At 45.1% G+C, this 19,380-nt stretch overlaps 1 protein-coding gene across 3 annotated transcripts in view; it reads right to left on the reverse strand.

Moving 5' to 3' along the window:
* The window catches only part of Entpd4 (ectonucleoside triphosphate diphosphohydrolase 4), a 47,673-nt gene extending 28,606 nt beyond the window's left edge, over positions 1-19,067 (reverse strand). For 2 of the 3 annotated variants that reach the window (XM_029554884.1, XM_008850570.2), the window contains exons 1-9: positions 18,930-19,067; positions 11,443-11,547; positions 10,125-10,322; positions 9,146-9,351; positions 5,912-6,062; positions 4,913-5,016; positions 2,982-3,041; positions 2,354-2,508; positions 470-636 (exon numbers count right to left, since the gene is read on the reverse strand). In XM_029554884.1, the coding sequence (XP_029410744.1) occupies positions 470-636; positions 2,354-2,508; positions 2,982-3,041; positions 4,913-5,016; positions 5,912-6,062; positions 9,146-9,351; positions 10,125-10,322; positions 11,443-11,450 (1,049 nt within the window). In that variant the 5' untranslated portion in view covers positions 11,451-11,547; positions 18,930-19,067. The remainder of the gene's footprint in view (positions 1-469; positions 637-2,353; positions 2,509-2,981; positions 3,042-4,912; positions 5,017-5,911; positions 6,063-9,145; positions 9,352-10,124; positions 10,323-11,442; positions 11,548-18,929) is intronic. The other variant, XM_008850573.2, reaches the window with a different exon arrangement.
* Positions 19,068-19,380: the final 313 nt, after the last annotated feature.

Raw genomic sequence — 19,380 nt, forward strand, 5'->3', positions numbered from 1 at the left:
TTCCCCCGGCCTTTTTTTGAGACAGGGTCTCCCTGTAGCCCCAGCTGTCCTGGAACTCACTATGTAGACCAGGCTGGCCTTGAACTCACAGAGATCCGCCTGCCTCTGCCTCCCGAGTGCTGGGATTAAAGGTGTGTGCCACCACGCTTGGCTAAATGTTTTAAGACTACTAAAATTATGTCATTTCATTCCTTGCTGTGAAGTAACCCCTTCACTATGGTTCTCTTCTACTGGTGTCCAGTGTCTCCAGAACACACTCAACTTGAGACTTCCTGAGGGAATAGAAAGTTGTCATCCCATCAGGTGAGGAGAGAGTGAGCAGACGAATGAGGGGGTCGCACGACAATGACGTGACTCTCATTCCTCCTCCCAGCAAAGCACTTAATAAGAAGCGACTTGGCCTGGATCTGGTTTGGATGAGGAGAGAGCTAGGTCTACAGGAGCCTGCAAGGAATGGCAGGTATTGTACCTGTTTTTCTGAGCCGTGTTGGCAAATAGTCTGTCTTCATATCTCTGTCGAGCAGCATTGCCACCGAACCCAAGAAACGTGGCCACATAGACTCGGTACACATGCTCAGTTTGGTGGACATCACAGCCCAAGTTAAACTCAGCTAACAAGTTTTTAGCTACTTCCTCCTGTAGGCATAAGGATGACATATTTCAGTATTTTAAAGCAACTTTAGCTCCTCTTAAAAGAAGAGTCTAAACCAGTTACATCTGAGAGGCACAGCTCCTGCTTCTTCCCCTCCCAAGGCTCCTTTAACCCTCCTTCACAATTTAGCATGGCACTTGATTTAGGAATCTCAGGTACACTGCACATGGGTGGTGGTATGACTTCTGAAAAGGAGGTTAGTTCCTTCCCTCTAGCCTACTGCATCTATTTATGGATCCTGTTGCTATGGAAATAGACCCAAACACAGGAAAGTCTCCAAGCACAAAGGTGCCTTTACAACTCTGTGATAGAAAAGACTAAGCGGCTTCTGAGTATGCAACATCAAGGGAAGACTACCTTAATTATGACAACTGGCAGTTTATAGAGAACAAATTTATGCATTGCTTTTAAAAAGGATACAAAATGCTGAGTAGTGGTGCACACCTTTAATCCCAGAACTTGGGAGGCAGAAGCAGAGGCAGAGGCAGGTGGATCTCTGTGAGATTAAGACCACCCTGGTCTACACATTGAGTTCTAGGCCAGCTGAGGTGACATAGTTGGGCCCTGTCTCAAAATTACAACAAAAAATAAAAAGGACACAATCATACAAAAGTGTAAGTGTAACAACATTCTTTGAACCGATACACAGGGTGAAAAAAGAAATTAATCAAGATGCGAAGGATGCTTTTTGATGATGATGATGATGATGATGATGATCCTACTGGGAATTTTTACTCTTTTGTTTTCACTGTATTTCCAAAACTTTCTTTGCATGGTTAGTAGTTTTTAGAGGAATATTGGAATGGGAAATAGGAAACAGGTGAAAATACTTGAAAAAAACCAAAGTGCTTAAAAAGAACAGCAGTGCCATCCACTGAAGACGCAACAGGGGCCTGGCAGTACCTCAAGACATGCATCTGCTCACCGAAACCATTCAGGGACCATGCTGCATGAAGAAGCTTTCATTCACATGTGCAGGTGAGGAAACCAGCTAAGCTACAGGACTTGCATGAGGCCACATAACTAGGAGATCAAGGTGATGCTGCCAGCTAGGCTCCTCCAGGACACTGCCTGACTGAATCACCACCCGGACAGGGTCCCTATTCTCCAGGGCACAGTAGGAGAGGATGCTTTGGTGTTAATTCATATGTGGATGGAAACAGTGGTAAGAGGCATATGGGAATTCAGGGACACATGTGGAAATGGTTCTGGTGTTTTCTGTGCAAGACCCAGCCTGCCAAGGACCAAGCACCTGACAGGCTAGAGAAAAGATGGAGTGAACCGTGTGTTCAGAGATGTGGAGCACTGGATACCAACCTCAATCCTTTCCAGAAAAGTTCAAAGCCATTAAAAATGCAAAGTGATTCTATTATAACTTTAAAATCTGATATTATAATATTTTTAACCTACTGAGAAGTGACTGAAGAGAAAATATAAACAAAAACTCAAGCACATGATAGACATACACCAAAGAAAAACTCTTAAGTTCAGAAAACAAACCAGCTGGGCTCAATGCACAATGGTAACTGGCTTGGCTGAGGCTGGCCTCCTCCTCCCGCCTCCTTCCTCCTGGGTTGAGAAGGTGGGACCTCAGCAAGCACAGTAAAGACGTGTTCAGATGCAGGAAACAAAACAGAAATGGATGGAGACATGTTAAATGCAAACCAAACCAAAAAGAAGGCAATTTGTACAGATAATGACCTGCTGTGAGGAGGCAAAGCTTACAGTTTTGGGGACTTCGTACGCTATCTGAGTGGACACGCCTCCCATGTCAAGAATCCCTGCTGTCCTTTTCCGGATGATGCCCTCACTGCTCTCGCTACCAGGAATGTTGACTTCTACAACCGCCTCGTCATCTGGAGAAAGAAGGGTCCATTGAGCAAGCCCACCACTGGCCTTGGAAGGAGACCTCCTTTGGAGCACACCGGGTCCACTCTCCTCAATGAGTCAAGTTCAGCAGTATTTAGCCAGCAGCTCTGCTCACCCTACTCCACTACACTCAGCTGTGTCATAAAACTCAGCTCCTAAGGCTGGAGAGATGGCTCAGTGTTAAGAGCATCACGTGCTCTTGCAAAAGACAGTTCTGTTCCCAGCACCCACATGGCAGCTAACAACCATCTGTGATTCCAGTTCCAAGGACTCTGACTCCCTCCTCTGGCTACTGCAGGTATTGCATGACACAGGTGCACCTGACATATATGCAGGCAAAATGCTGATAAATATTTAAAAAAACTCTTTTTGAATCTTAGCTGCTTTTCTGCCTTTGTACTGAACATAAATCATGGTTATAATTTCTAGTTAGGCACATTGGTGGAAACATGGCACTTACCCTCTTCGATATGCTCAAACCGTCCAAGGACAAAATTAATGCCGATCCAAGCATACACACCTAGACATTTCAGAGAAAAATCAAGAAAAATAAATTTTAAGTCTCTTATCAGTGTGTCTATGCAAGTACCTCCTTCACTTTAATCCTTGACAACCTGTGACAGTATCACCCAAATGACACATTTGTACTGATGTTCTGATCTTTTCCTAGCGGTTAATTAATAACTCGCAATTTTAATATTTATACCTGCTATATCACTTATATATGTTGAAAATATAAATTCCTCAGGGACTAGTTTTCCTTTAAAATTTATGAGTTGTTTCAAATACTGAAGGTTTTATATTTTATGAAGCTTTGCTTTTGTCTGTAGTTAACCCTGTCCGTGGCCAGGCTTTGAAACCACACTATTCCATCTTAACTTTACCCCAACATTCACACAGCTGTCAAGTCTGACTAAGCTGGTATCTGCAATGTTCCCCAGCCCTAATTTTTATCTCTTTCTCACTGCCACCTTGACTGTATCATTACGGGGAGGAAGTGACAATCCACTCAATCTTCTTTGGCAGCCCCTCTACCTCTCCCATTGGGCTGGAGAGCAAAGTCCAAACTCATGAGCGGACAATTCAACCCCTGTACAACTTTTGCTATCACCACCATCCTTCCAGAGGCCATGATCCACCCAAGGAAAACCCTTGTGTCTGTCCAGTGGCATCCCTTCCAACCTACAGTGACTGATAATTTCTTCTTGGACTATGTTCTCTCTCCCTGTGTAGATAACCCCCTTATTCTCTTCTAGAAGGTTCCACTTAGGAGTCATTCCTTGAAGTAGAGTTCAAATGTCTATGTCTCCATGATGATCCTAGCTGGGGAATGCCTCTTTCTTTCAAACTTGAGGAACATTCCCTTTTATCTCCTTTTGGTGCCTAAAGTGACCTCTTGCCAATTCTGTGCAGCTCAACTGTGTCTAAGGAGTTCACTGGCAACACATCCAATTCTATATTCCTCACAGTGCGTTCCTACAGGACACTTGCTGAGATGGTAAGTGATGTAGAAACAGATACTAGACGTTTGGGTCTCCGTTTCCAGGAAACAATTTCATTGACTTGTCACTTCTTACTCAAGTGGAATCCCTTCTTTGAAAACAGAACTAATATTTTCTCAGTTCATCAAAGGCAGTAAGTGAAGCAAGAGGTTCTTCAACAATAGCTCAACAAGGAACGTGACCAGAGAGCCTTATCAACGGGGCAAGGAACACAAACCCCCACCATCACATCTGTTCAAATATGCTTCCAAAACATAGTACAGACAAACTGAGCTAATTTTTTAAAATGGATTTAAGGTCTGGATAATAAAGACTGGGCATATAAGAAACTAATTTAGTCACTGAAAATAGTATTTCAGGGCTATGACTTTCAAAATGTTAAGATAGCAAATGATTTGATAAAATACACACTGGGGAGAATGAATGGCGAACATGTAAAGGAATACCTTCTTCTTTTTTTTTTTTTTTTTTTTTCTTTTGGTCTTTTTTGAGACGGTTTCTCTCTGTCGCCCCAGCTGCCCTGGACCTCACTATGTAGCCCAGGTTGCCCTTGAACCCACAGAGACCCCCCTGCCTCTGCCTCCTGAGTGCTGGGATTAAAGGCATGAGCCACCACGCCCAGCAGGAATACCTTCTAACTTTCTAAAATATATTTTTTTAAAAATTTTGTGTATATGAGTGTATTTCCTGCATCTATGTAAGTGCACCCGTGTCATGCAATGCCTGCAGAAGACAGAATAGGGCATCATATTCCCCTGGAACTGGAGTTATAGATGGTGCTGGAAACTGAATCCAGGTCCTCTGCAAGAGTAGCCAGTGCTCTTAACCGCTGAGCCATCTCTCCAGCCCTATGCTTCTAACATTCTAAATTGAAGGTCAAGATACCAACCTTCTTGTTTCCCTGAAATGACTTCGGCGTGGGAGTCAGAAAACAGGAAGTCAAAGTGCAGGGGGATGTCGGTCAGGAGGTCTTCCAGAATGGCCTTCTGCTGGCTATAAGGCAACCCCAAAATTTACATGTCAGAATTACATTCTCAGTTTCGGGGTTTAGAAAAGAAAAATGACAAAACAGAAAGCCCCATGGCTTTTGGTATATCTTACATTTTAAAATAGTGAATTTTAAAACCAAAGTGATATATTGAAAAGATTGTTTATGGGGCTGGAGGGATGGCTCAGCAGTTACGAGTACTGGCTGCTCTTGCAGAGGACCTGGGTTCGTTCCCAGCACCTACATGGTGGCTAACAACCATTCTTCATTCCAGTTCCAGGGGATCTGCCTTCTGGTTTTCTCAGGCATTGCATGCATATGGTGCACTTACATATCTGCAGGCAAAACACTCAGACACATAAAATTAAAATAATAAAAACATTTAAAAAAGAAAAGATTACTTATGTCAGGAATGTTCTTTCAAAATGAACAAATAATGTGAATTATGAGATTCCTATATGAGCCGGGGGTGTGGCTCAGTTGGTAGAGTGCTTGCCTAGCATGCACAAAACCCTTGAGGCTCCACCCCCAACACTACACAAACCTGGCATGGTGGTGTATGCCCAGAATCCTAGCACTCAGAAGGTGGAGTTAGAAGGATCAGAAATTCAAGACCAAACTCAGCTACATATTGAGTTTGAAGTCAATCTGGGTTACCTAAGACCCTGTCCCCCACCACCACTAAAAAAGGTAACTATTATCTTTAGTCATAAATAAGTAAATTAGAAGCTATTTGGTGGGTTTTACCTAAGAGAATAGTTCTGGGATTAGTCCAGACTTGAAGAAGGAATTTTCAATGCTATGCTTTTGATGGAGGAGGTGGGGGGAGGAGGTGGAGGTGGAGGCGGAGGCGGACAGCCACCCCTCCCAAGGGCCACCCTCCCTGTTGTGGAGGATCACCTTTCCGGAAGGACTCTCATTCCAGCTGTGCAGAGAATGTAGAGGGGTGTCTCTTTGTGTTTCGCCCGTGGTACATGCTCTGCAGCAAAGCTCAGAAGTGGAGAAATGTAGTCACTGACTTTTTCTGGAGAGGTAGCAAACTCTGAGATGCCTGGAGAAATGGGAAAATCCAGTAAGCAGGGTGCAGTGGGGCTGACAGTGCATCTTCTGTGTGCTGAATCTGTGAGAAATTCAATCTATACAGTCTCCTAGTTTCCCGTTTATCACATGCTCTCTTCTCTGCCATCAGAGGACACAGACCTGACCTGAGTACCTACTGTGTGGGCCCCCCACAAGAGCTCAAGGGTGCCCTTGAAATGCTCCCTTCCACGTAAGTCCAACGTCTACCACAGGTCTCCAGATCTTAGCACTAGGCCCCAGTATTTCTTCCCAGCCAGCAGATTAGCACATGGTGACTGTCTTCTACCCATGGCCGCTGCTGGTCCTTGCAGACCCCGTGAACACAACACATCCAGGTGTGAATGCAACTTGCAAGGTGTCTGCTGCTTGTTATCCAACTCAGATCCCATGCCTGTATCTGGGGCAAACTCCCTCTCCCCTGTGCCTTCTGCTTTTCACAGACTAAGTCTCTTTGGACACCACCACCCTCTGCTGGTGGGTAGAACACACCCTATCCTCCAATCTCTGCCATCCTCACCATCCCCTACGCCATGATACTTCTCAGCTTCAAACCCTTCTGTGGCTCCTCTATCCGACCCAAAGCTCAGTGCTAGAGAAGCAGTCACACACACTGACCCACTCTTACCTTCTGAGTTCTTTCATCTCACAGCCCTGAACTACCATTTCTGCAGTGTACGCTTCAGGCCTCAGAATCTCCACCTTCTCGTCCCCTCCCTCCTTCACCCTACATGCGCATCCAGCTCCGTCCTCCATAGAAGCATTCCCTAGCCAAACCCCAATGGAGCTGAGCTCTCCTTACAGTCTACGCTCACCCTCTACTGGCTACCCACTCAACTGTCTCATTACAACTGGTCAAGTACACTCACTGTGTCTTGTTAGGTTCATATTTCCAGCACCTAACAAAGTGCCTGGCAAGTGCAGGTCTGAGGGAACATTAGTTAAACAGTAAGCGAGTAAGAACTTCCAGCTGTCACTGAGCCTACACTAACAAGGCAAGTGGGACCTGAGAAGCCCATTACTCCTTACTCCAGACATTAGGAAGCTGTGGACCAGAAGGATGAAGCCATGTGTGAAAGCAATCAGTATGAAATTGACTAAAAGGTAAGTCTTTGAACACCACATGCAGTGCTACTTCAAGGGACACAAAATCCTACAGTAATCAGGGTCTACTGCAAAGACTCCCAGAACCCTTATCTAAACCTGGGAGGCCACTGCAGATGGAGCAGAGCCATGGGAAGGCATGCTGGTTTCCGCCTCAGGGAGGGAGAGCCATGCCGAGCCTACTTTGACCAGGATTCTAGTGTGCACACTTGATGGTGTGGCGCCTCTGTTTCCAGAAGACAAGAGTCTTCACCTCATTCTAGGAGAAGAGTTCAGTCACTGCTGGAACCGGACATGCAAAGCTTGGTGAAAGGCAAAATGCTCTGAATCTCCTGGTGAAGTCTTTTCTAAGGTCAGTATTACTTTAATCCTGAAGATGTTTCTAGATTAGGCATATATACAATTTTAAAGGATAGGATTAGTCTTTGTTCATGGAAATCGACTGATATTTCTATTTCTCAGATGGAGGATACTAAGCTACACTGATTATTTTCAATATTCTATTTAAAAATTTGTTACATGTAGTAATTATCTGCATTTATGGGGTATAGGGTAGTGTAGATACGTGTGTACAATGTGACAGAATCAAAAGCAGCAGCTGGCATTTCTAGCTCCTTGAACATTTATCATTTTCTTTGACTCTAACATTAAAAAAATTGAGAGTTTGGATTTAATATTTTGCCATTTAACACACTGGTAAAATAAAAACTCTGTATTTCTGTTAAGATCTGTAGCCCACTGCTTTAAAGCAGAGCTTATAACTACTGGGGATATGGAAAGCTAAATTTCAAATGCTCCTGAGACATGGAGAGATGACTTACTGGTTAAGAGCATATAGGGTTCTTACGAAGGACCTGAGTTCAGGTCCCAACACCTATGGAAGACGGTGCATAACCTCCTATAATTCCAGCTCCGGATCAGATCCCTTCTTCTGGCCTTTTCAGGTACTTGCACTTATATGCACAAACCTTCACACACACATACACATAATTAAAAATAATGAAAATTTAAAAATTAAAATGATGCTGATAGCTTCCATTGCTAGTGCTCCTGACAGGGGACAGCCCATGGAAACGGCAGAGGTCGGGACTGTTGTTTAAATTACATAACGAGGAAGCCAACACTCAATTTTCACATTTTACACTAGCCTGGAAATGATCGTATCTTTAAAACCTGGATGTAATCATATTAGTTCTTTTTAAGTCCTAAGTTTGGCTTTATAAATAACCTAGAACATCAAAATTATATCTAGGCAAGTGGGGCCTAGTGGCCTGAGGTAGGAGGATTATAAGTTACTTGCCTGTATATCTTAGTGAAATGCCATCTAAAAATAAAAGTAAAGAGTGCTAGGGATTATAGCTTGGTGTTAGAGTACTGGCCAAGTACATACAAATGCCTAGATTCAGTACCAGTCGCACAAGAGAAAGAAAGGAGAAAAATATAGATGATGATAGAGGAAGACAGAGAGGATGAGAGATGGAGGAGGGAGACGGAGAAGGAGAAGAGGGAGGAAGGATAGGGAAGGAAAGGAAGAAAATAAGGTAGAGACCTGGGTAGCAATTAAAAAAAAACAACCCACAAATATACACCAATATTTAAACAAATAATATATCAGTATTTTAAATACAGATTTTCATGAGTTATCTGAAAACTCTTCTCCTTAAGGAAAAGCTACCAAGTAGAAGAAAAACAACCCTCCACACCAACGCCAACTAGCAAACATGTGAATGAGGTGGTCATGATGACTGCCATACAGGACAAAAAACCATAGGCTGTGCATGCTTGACCAAGATGCTGGTCACATATACAAAATGAGCAGAACAGGAACAGAAAAGTGGAAGGCCCTGGTATGAGCTTGGAGGACAGAGAGGCAGTATGGAGAGAGAGGGAAGGAAATAAACGCCAGCACAGAGCCCAGAACCTGCGCCCCGTCCTCAGCCTCTCATCGCATACCAGGTTTAATCTTCATCACCACCGGCTTTCGGTTTTTGTCCCTCATCTGTCTGATATCCAGCAAGTCATGAGGATTGCCGTTGTGTCGAGGCCAGCAGTAGACAAATACCCGGGAGCCACTGCTGCCACAGTCCACCACAATGCCATAGTTCACGTTGGGATTGTTCGTATCTGTAGCCTCAACGTCCGTGACCCTGGCCAGGTACCTTGATCAGAAACACATGCGTGTTGTTAGAATATCAACTAACAGAGAGGGTGCAATACAGAAATGCCACGTCAGTGATCTCCAGACCCTACAGTGCTTTCTGGAGTTCCCTCTATGTGCAGATGATGAGTCAAAGGAAGTCAGAACAAATGGTGCCTACAAGGAGCATCTAATTCAGGGACTCGATCACCTCTCCTTGACATACTCACACAGGTTCCAAAGAACAAACCATGTCCAAAGTACAAACGCTAACTCAGAAGCTGGCTTAACATCAGACAGGAGGCGCTCCTGATTCTGTGATTATCCCAGGCCTCCTATGACATGGAACATGTGTCCATCTGTCAGCCACTTCCACAGTCTAATTAATTAACATGGCAGTCAGCACAGAATATAGTTCCTAAAGCCACATGCCCTTCAATTCCAATCTAGTCATAAAATGACAGGTGCCACAGCTGGTTCCTGTCCCTCTGGCATTCCTTTGTTGAGAATCTAACCACCAACACAACACTGTCCTCTCTGAGGTGATCAGATCACGAGGAAGGAGACCTCAGAGTTCCCCAACCCCTTCCCACTCTGAGGGCCGAGCGTGAACCAGGACACAGTCCTCAGGAGACACACTCTGTTAGCACCTTGCTCTTAAGACTGCTCAGCCTCTAGAACTATGAGAAATAAACTCCTGCCGTTTATCATCTACCTAGTGTCCTGTTACAGCAGCTTGTACAATATCAGCCAGAAGGGGGGATGTAGCTTCCAGAACAAAACTCTTTTTCTTACCTTTGAAACTTCCTGTCCCGGGATAGCCGCCCATACTTGTTTCGAATTATGACAACAGAAAAGTATAAAAGTGAGACAGCAGCAGCCAGGATGCTAATGACAATGATTTGGCGCAAATTGGTGTTCAGAACGCGAGGACAGCCAGCTGGGGAGATACTGAAATGCCAAGAAGCAGGAAGAAGACAGGAAATGCCAATCCTGAAATTCCAAACAAACAGATTTTCAAGTAATGTGCTCCTAAGAAACCTGTCCTCACCCACCTGACTCTGGGATGATGTTCAGTGTGAGATCCCTGCCTGGTGGGGCCTGAATTCTAGCATATTCCAGGCTGCTAGTTTGCTATAGACACATTGGTATAATGGGAATTTAGGCCCTGGTGGGTGTAAGCATATTCCTGCCCCATCCCCCTTCTTGAGGTAGTATACAAGTACTCTGCATTGTTCCAAAAAGAAACTGTGTTTCATAAATTTAGTCAGATAGACATATACATCTATAATGAAATCCAGTTTAAGAATGATAAAACCAAAGGGAAATTGAGGATATAGAAATATGCGTTGTACGCTAGGCCCATAAATGCCAGCAGTCGTGTGGATAAAGCATACATTAATATGTAAGCAGTTTATAAGTGAGATTTTCCTAATACAATTCTCAGGCACAGTTCTCCCAGATGACCGATAATGGGAGAAGATAGTATCTTTTAACAATATCCAAATAACAAAGTCAGTAAAGCAATTCTGAAACTTCCTGTGTTTTTACAGAATCCCCTGAGATATTTTTTACAAATAAATAGGAAGCCTTTCTTCTCAATTTATGTCAAGAATGAGACACATTCTAGAGCCACTAGTGGGCACTACCTTTTGGGTATATTATTACTTCAGTTTCTATCCTCTGCTTTGAAGAATGCTTCACAGACTAACACCCCTCCTTGAAGGAGACAGGCTGCCAACCCCATGGGAAACATCCCCTTGCAGTTTCTCTTGTCCATGGAGGTTCCGGGGTCTCTCCATGGTGTGTGTCCCTCTCCTCTACACCTGAGAGGCTCCAGACAGTTGTACTGGGCTAATATAATCCCCTGTAGATACCAATGTGCAGGGCGAGACTGCAATTTACGTTAACCCCTGTAAATGTATACAGTCACTCTGCTGCTGTGACAGGTGCCCCACTGGGCCCTAAAGACTAAGGGTGTTAGACTAGTTAGTATCACACAACTTCAAACATTTCTCTCTTGGGATTTAGATTCTGCTCCCCCCTTAAGACTCATTTCATCAATACTAAAATCTCAGGTTTTAGAGGGCCAGTGATGAAGTCCATCACTTACCTCCCCATACTGAAAGGCCAGCGAGAAGGCAATGCTGTGGGAGTCAGCACTTGTCATCCACAATGACAGAATCAAGGCTGGGGTCTTCATGGAGTCAGAGACTTCCTGTTCCAGAGTGAGAAAAATCAATAACAGAACACAGAAATTGTCTATGTCCTACCAAGTACATGTTTACATTCCACCACACATCACCTGACCTGTGATCCCTACTTGGGAACTACTGGGTTCGAGCAGCACATTTGGAGGTCAATTTCATGTTGTCAGAGATGCAGACCTCAATCAACAGATGCAAAGAATGCAGCACTAGTTACTACTGTAAGCATTGCTGTGACCGGAAGCTTCAGGCATCAAATAGGTCTTAAATACTTACACAGCACTGAAATCTTAAAATGTGGGGAGGTGGGAAGCAAGCCGGATTAACTCAATGGGAATCTGAAGTATGCATTCTTTTGATGTGTGACTACTAGATTTCACTTTTATATTCAAAGTACTATACAAGGTGCTCTGCCCCTAGAGAGTTCTGTTCCTGTCACCGTTCTCTCTCTTCCTCCAGCCCCCAGCCCTTATCATACACCCAGGGCCTCCTTCCAAGGGCCTGGGGGTAGCTTTGAAGCTCCCCCTGTCTTTACCTCCTGGGGCCTCTCAAGACTTCCATGGCCTAGTGTGCTTCTCATCTCTGGAACCCTGCTTGGGATCCTTGACTCCATACCTAAGCTGTTTGCTCTTCAGTTCCCCAAGGCTCTGCCTAGACTCCATTCTCTCCTAACTTAACCATTCCTGCTCAGTTTTGTGACCGTAGCATTTATCAGATAACTTGTTTCTGCATCACTGCTCAGCTATGGAGACACCTACCTACAATCCCCTGTATTTCCATCTGAATGCTGCATATACCATGAAACACACTTTAAAAACTCTACCCCCACCCTCTAATCCCAACCATTCCGCTCCTCCAGTCCTGATCTCATTCCACCGAGCTGCTCACATTCCCAGTTTCCTCGCCATCTTCCCTATCTAACTTCTCAGAATCTTTCCATTTAACTCCTGGGTATCTAAAACCTGTCCCTTTCCTTTATTACCTCTTATCTGCTCTCCCTGCAGTCCCACCTAAGGCTTCCCCAAACCACAGGCAGAGAATTCTTCCTCTGAGGCTAACACCCCTCCTCGATGAAAACGCAGATCACATTATGCAAGGACTCAAAATCCTCCAGTGGCTGCAAGCTCTTCATGCTATGCCCAAGGCTCCCCTGTGCCCTCCGATCCTGTAGGCTCTGGCCACCTGCTCTGCTCTGACCTCATTGTCTGCTCTCCTCTATTCACAGCATTCCAGCTGCACTGGCGGCCCTTCAGGCTTCTAGAATGTCAGGCACTCTCTGGTCTGTATTCTTGCTGCTCCCTCTGCTTGGGAGCAATCCATAGGGCTCACCTCTTTACCTCCCTCAGGTCTTCATCTCCTCAGGGATCAGGAAGTGCACAAAGTACCTTCCATCCAGCTCCCTTCCTTGATGTACTTCTCCTGAGCATTTACTTCTTTATTAAATGCCCACCAAAGTCAGGCCCTGCCCCAAATGCCTTATTTATTTCATCCTGCTAACAGGTAGGGGCTGCTATTGTGTTATGTTATTTTACAGGCAAGGCAGAGATTGAGTAACTTGTCTAAGGTCACGCAGCCAATGAAAAGTGGGGCTGGATTTAAGTGTGTGCTGGTCCTGTCACTCCTGTCCTCTGACAAGCTCTGCATGTGGGGGTCTTCATTTCAGAACGTGTACTGCAGGGGCCAGACGCAGATTGGCTTGGTTGACTGCTGCTTTCCCACTACCAGACTCTAGGAAAGGACCGGGCAAGGCGCCAAGGCCTAGAGTCCTGGGTCAAAAAGTTAAGAACTTCTACAATAGACCAATCTTTTTAAAACAGAGAGCAACCTGCTCTTTTTTTGAGAGAAAAGGTTGTAAGTCCTCAGGTGTGGAAGAGGACCCTCATGACTCGGGTGGCTCACTGAGCAGCCATGTGCAGCTTCTTAAAGGAACTAAAATAGGGGCTGGAGAGATGGCTCAGTGGTTAAGAACACTGACTGTTCTTGCAGAAGATCCAGGTTCAAATCCCAGCCCCCACATGGCAGCTAACAACTGTCTGTAACTCCAGTTCCAGGGGATCTGACAGTCTCTTCTGTTATCTGCAAGCATTGTACAACATGGGTTCACTTACCCACATGCAGGTAATACATGCATACACATAAAATAAAAATAATAAAATCATTTTTTTAAAGGAACTAAAATAAAACATTTTAGCTAGAGGTGGTAGCACAGGCCTGTAATTCCAGCTACTCAGGAGACTGAAGCAGGAGGATTGCAAGTTCAAGGCCTACCTGGGCATAGAGTAAGAATTCAAGGGGAGCCTAGAGAAGTTAGAGAGCCCTTGTTTCAAAATTTTAAAAAGTAGGCTGAAGATATAGTATAGTGTAGTGTTTGCCTAGTATGAGGGGGGCCCTAGGTAATGATAACGGTAATATAAATATTAAACATTTAAATATAAGATGCTTGAGTTCTTCATTTCACTAGCCTCATTTCAGGACTCAACAGGGATATGGGGCCCCTGCATTAGCCAATGTAAGTAGAGAATATCCCTCAAGTCCTGCCTGTCCTCCCAGTCTCACCCCAACAGATGTTTACATGGATACCAAGCTCCTGACATACAATGCAAGCTGCAGATCTGCAAAATGCTTGTATTCCTTGGCATTGGAAGATTGTCTTTCTCTGGGCTCTCAGATGGCATTCCTGAACCCCTCGGCACAAAGGGAGCACAGTAAGAGGCCCTCTAATCCTTAAATCCCAGCAGGCTTGCTCAACACAGTGGGGCTCTGGCACTACACCTGTGGCTGACTTCCTCCTTGCACAGGCCCCACACAAGGTAGGGACCCCAGGGGCCAGTGCCTGCCACACAAGAGATCAACAGCTAGCTTGTTTCACAATGGCTAGAAATAGAAGCTATAAAGATGAATCAGAGAAACCCAGCCCTTAAGAATTTATAACCCAGGGGCTGGAGAGGCTCAGCAGTTAAGAGCACTGGCTGCTCTTGTAGGGACCAGGGTTTGGTTCCCAGCACCCACATGGCAGTTAACGACTGCCTATAACTCCAGCTCCAGGGTATCTGATGCCTTCTTCTGGCCTCTGTGGGAATTGCTCATACGTGGTGCACTTATATACATGCAGACAAAAGACTCATTCATACAAAATAAAAACAATTTCTAAAAAAGAATTTATAGCCCAGTACAGGAGAACACACAGACACAACCCCCATAAGAACAGACTGTATTAATAATGCATAGCTAACAAAGGAGAAAATCATTTTAGTCCAGATTTTAATATGGTGCCCATAATGTGCTATGCACCCCATATTCAGGAAAACAATATTTGGGACTTAAAAGTTCATATAAAAGATGCTGGGTATGATAGCACATGCCTTGAATCCCAGGACTCAGGAGGTAGAGGCAGGCAGATCTCTGTGAGTTTGAGACTAGCCTGGTCTACACTACAAGTCCCAGTAGCCAGGATTACACAGTGAGACTGTTTCAAAAAAGAAAAAAAAACAGTTCATAGAACACTATGGGCTAGTGAGATGGCTCAGTGGGTAAAGGTCCTTGCTGCCAAGCCTGATGAGCTGAGTTTAATATATTTTCATAAAGTACCAACATTCACAGCACACTTCGTAAGCTTTATGGCATCTGGTGTTTGCCTTAGTTCTTTTTTTTTTCTTTTTGAGACAGGGTCTCCATGTGGCCCCCAGCTGTCCTGGAACTCACTATGTAGACCAGGCTGGCCTTGAACTCACAGAGATCTGTCTGCTTCTGCCTCCGGAGTGCTGGGATTAAAGGCGTGCGCCACCACGCCTGGCTGGACTTTCTTTTATAGTAAGATTTATTTTATGTGTGTATGTGTTTATCTGTGTATATGTATGCCATATATGTGCAGGTGCCCAAGAGGCCAGAAGAGTATGTGAGATCCTTTAGAGCTGAAGGTAGAGGCAACTGTGAGCCACCTGACGTGGGTACTGGGAACCAAGCTCCAGTCTCCTGCGAGAGCAGCTATTGTTCTTAGCCATTGAGCCTTCTCTCCAGCCCCAGAACTTTCTTTTTGATATGCGAGGACTCTGACATAAAGGATAGAGATTGTAGGTTTAAAAAAACGTGTTTAAAGACAGAAAGGACAGTTCATAAATTACGTAATTACTTTGATTCAGAACAAACGCAGGGCTTATTACCTGGAAGTCAACAGTATGGTAATTTGATCTTAAAATGTAAACTCCAATTGCTTTTGCACCTCAGAATCTTGGCACTAGATCTTTGGCAGGCAAATGCTGGGTAACACTGTGCTAATACAGCTGCCGCATTTTAAACAAGTTCTAAATTGCATCAGACCTATTATCAGAGAGATGCAAGAACAATTATGATCGGCTACTGGGTTTGTCCTTAGCTGAACATCCTTTAAGTGCATAAAGCCTATCTGGTCATGGGTCTGTATCTCAGTGAGACAGTCTTAAAATCCACCATAAAGACAATGCAAATCAACCTCAGAGCTTCTTGAAAAATACAGATGCAGGAACTTGGGTAGGACTTTTCATCCCCATAACAAGCACCTGAAAGAAACTGTTTTAGGGAGGAAGTGTTCATTCTGGTTCATGATTTCAGAGGGTGCTTCATGGCAGCCAGGAAGCAGAAAGAGGAAGCAGAGACAAAGAGACTGCTTTCCCCCTTTTTATCCCATTCAGGCACCTAGCCTGTGGGATGGTACCCCACTTTTGGGGTGGGCTAATCTCCTTAATTAGTCCTCTGTGGATATGCCCTACAGACACAGTCAGAAGTAGTGAACTGTTCATCTCTGAGGCACTTTTCAATCCAATCTCCACACCCTCTGAGGACAATAAAAAATGCTGGTTAGACTAGAGAATCTACCTTCAGAGTTAGAAAACTTAAGGTGACAAGATGAGTGCTTCTAAAAAGAGTCATTTAAATATGAAAGGATTAGAGGGTGCTGCACATTTGCAGACACTTGGAGAGCCTTGAAGGGAAGGCTGCCACAGGGAGCTGTGACTCAGACACTGGTGAATGACAACATCAAAACAATTCCAAGATGGAAGACTTTTTCATAAGTCCTGGTAAATCTCTTCCTAGCCCTAGTAATCGTTGGTAAAATTCTGATTCCCATTTTGAATGGCCATTTTCTGATCACACTTTCATCAGATCTGCAGGCTCCCCCAAAATGACTTTACTCAAGTTCCAATTCTTTATCTTGAGCTTATTAAGCCCTGTTGCCTTAAGCTCAGGCAGCCAAGTCTGGGGTCACAGTCCTGACAAACAGTATCAACTTCCAAATTCTCCAGGTGTAAGAGGGGGTCTCACCTACCACCAGCACCGTTACCTGGTCCCCAGCTTTGATTTTCACTTCTGTTTCAACAATCCATCATTAAGTCCTATCAATTCATTCCTGTCTGTCCGTGTGTGTGTGTCTGTCTGTCTGTGTCTGTGTGCAGGTGCACATGGGTGCACGCATTTATTAAGGCCAGAGGTCAACCTCAGTTGTCTTTTTCAATTCTTTTCCACCTTCTGTTTTGAGACAGGTTCTCTCACTGAACCTGGTGCTCTCCAACTGGCTAGTCTGGCAGGCCAGTGAGCTCCAAGAATCCACCCACTTCCCATTAACCCCCAGTGCTGATCCCAACTTAGGATCTCATGCTTTCACAGCAAACACCTTACCAACTGAGCCATCTCCCCAGCCCCATGGCCCTGTCAATTCATCAAGCACTCCAAGCAGACATCAGACTTCAAGACAGATCTTGTGCTGAGCCACTATTGTCTTCACTGTAAACACTATGTAAAAAAGCACTGCCTTCAAAATATGACCAAACAAAAATCTGAGCGCCTGCAGATCAATACCAAGTGTTTCTTTGTGTAGCACCTGAAACCCTCAATCTATCAACTGTTCCCACGCTCTCTTGACAACCTGTTCTCCCCTTGCTCTGGTAAGGTGGGCCTCTTCCGTGCAAGCTCATCTTACGCTGGCCTCTGGCTTTTAATAGTGCTACTTCCGGCTAATATCCTGTTGCAATATTACACTTCTTTCAAGGCCATGGGCAGATTTTTTTTTTTTAATTAAGATTTAACTTGTTATACTTCCTTTCACACTCTGAATCTTCCCATAATTCCTGTGTAGCCTATTTTATGTGTATGAGTATGTTGCTTGCATGTATGTATGTATACACGAGTGTACAATGTCTGACGAGGTCAGGCACTGGATCCCCCGGAACTGGAGTTATGGACAGTTGTTAGCTACCATGTGAGTGCTGGGAACTAAACCTGGGTTCTCTGTAAGAGCAGTCAGTGCTCTTAACTACTGAGCCATCTCTCCAGCCCTGTGTAGACTATTTTAAATAAACATGATGAATAATACATAAAGAAAATAAATCCTTAGGTCAACTTTCATTTTCATCTCTTATCTGAGATCCTACATTTCCTGACAAGGGTTGACAAGGGCCCAAGGATTCAATAAGCAACAAAAACAGGTGCGAGGAAGCAGCGAGATGACTTGGAGGGTTAAAGGCACTTCCTGTGCAAGCCTGACTGCCTGAATCCAATTCCCAGAACCCATAATAGAAGAGAACTGACTCAATAAACCAACATGGCATGTGCGTGTTCCTTCTAGAACACACATCATCCATTTGCATGCATATACAAAAATAATAAATGAAATTTAAAAATTAAAAGCAGGTGGTAAATCAATATTAAGCAGAAAAAAAACCTCATGCAAATGAGCATAATTTTGCAAACGTGCCAACAAGGATTAACAAATTTCATAGAAAAGACACGATATATCAAACATAATACAAAGAATATGAATTTAGGCTTCTTAATAAACACTGCAACATAACAGCTGGAACTGAGTGTCTGACTTTATTCGGTGACCTCTACTTTTCCATGTAGCACGCAGGTCCTGAATTCTAAAGCATCCCTCTTGTTTTCGAGTGACTAGGGCTCACCTGGCTGGGGTGCCCTGCGGGTTCGGGGGCATAGCCTAAAGAACGCGACAAAGGGGTCTATGCATAAGTCACGTTGATAAATATCACTGTGTACCGTTACTTTAATGGCCTGATTAGCTCTATCTTTTCCAAGGAGAAATCTATCACGATGCTTCCTAAAAGCAGGGCAAAGCAAGACATGATGCTCTACGCGCCAATGTCACCATGTGGACTGGCAGGCAGAAGCCGGAGGGTCCTGGGGCGACATCCCTTTCTCCCAGGGCCACACGCGCAGAGGGCTTAGGGCGCTCTAGAGCTCCAGCTTGGTCGCCCGGGACGAGCACCTGTCACCGGGGTCACGGGCTGCTGCGGGGCGCCCGTATGTGGCCGCTGGGAAGGCACGGGCTCGGGCTCAGGGACTGGAGCGGGCCCGCGGCCCCCCTTGGCCCCGCCGCCCTCGCCCGCGGGGACGCCGGCCTCACCTGCTTGGCCGGCGGCGGCTCCCGGGACCCGGCGGCCGCGAGCACGCAGCATCCCGGCCACCGGGTTCCTGGACTCTCCACTCCTTTCCCGGAGCGCCTCGTGGCGCGCGCTCCCGGCGCCGGCGTCGCGTCACAGCCCTCGCCAGAGCGCGCACGCTCTCGCCGTCAGCACGCGCCGGCGAGGGAAACGGGCCTGCGTGGGGCGGGGCCTGCCGGATGATTGGCACCGAGTGCTGGGCGGTCCTAAGTCTCAAAGAGATGAGACTGAGGTTTATCTTTCCTTCGTGCTCCTAAGGTTTATAGGAAATAACAGAGTTTAACAAGACCCAGGCATTATTGGTCAACCCTGAACATTTTTTTTAACTTACACATTCTTTCTTTTAGAGTATATGTACACGAGTGGGGGTGGGGGTGGGGGTGTTGGGGGGAGAAAGAGAGACAGAGACAGAGA

This window comes from Nannospalax galili, unplaced genomic scaffold, assembly GCF_000622305.1.
Source record: "Nannospalax galili isolate Female #2095 unplaced genomic scaffold, S.galili_v1.0 scaffold291, whole genome shotgun sequence".
Lineage (NCBI taxonomy): Eukaryota > Metazoa > Chordata > Mammalia > Rodentia > Spalacidae > Nannospalax > Nannospalax galili.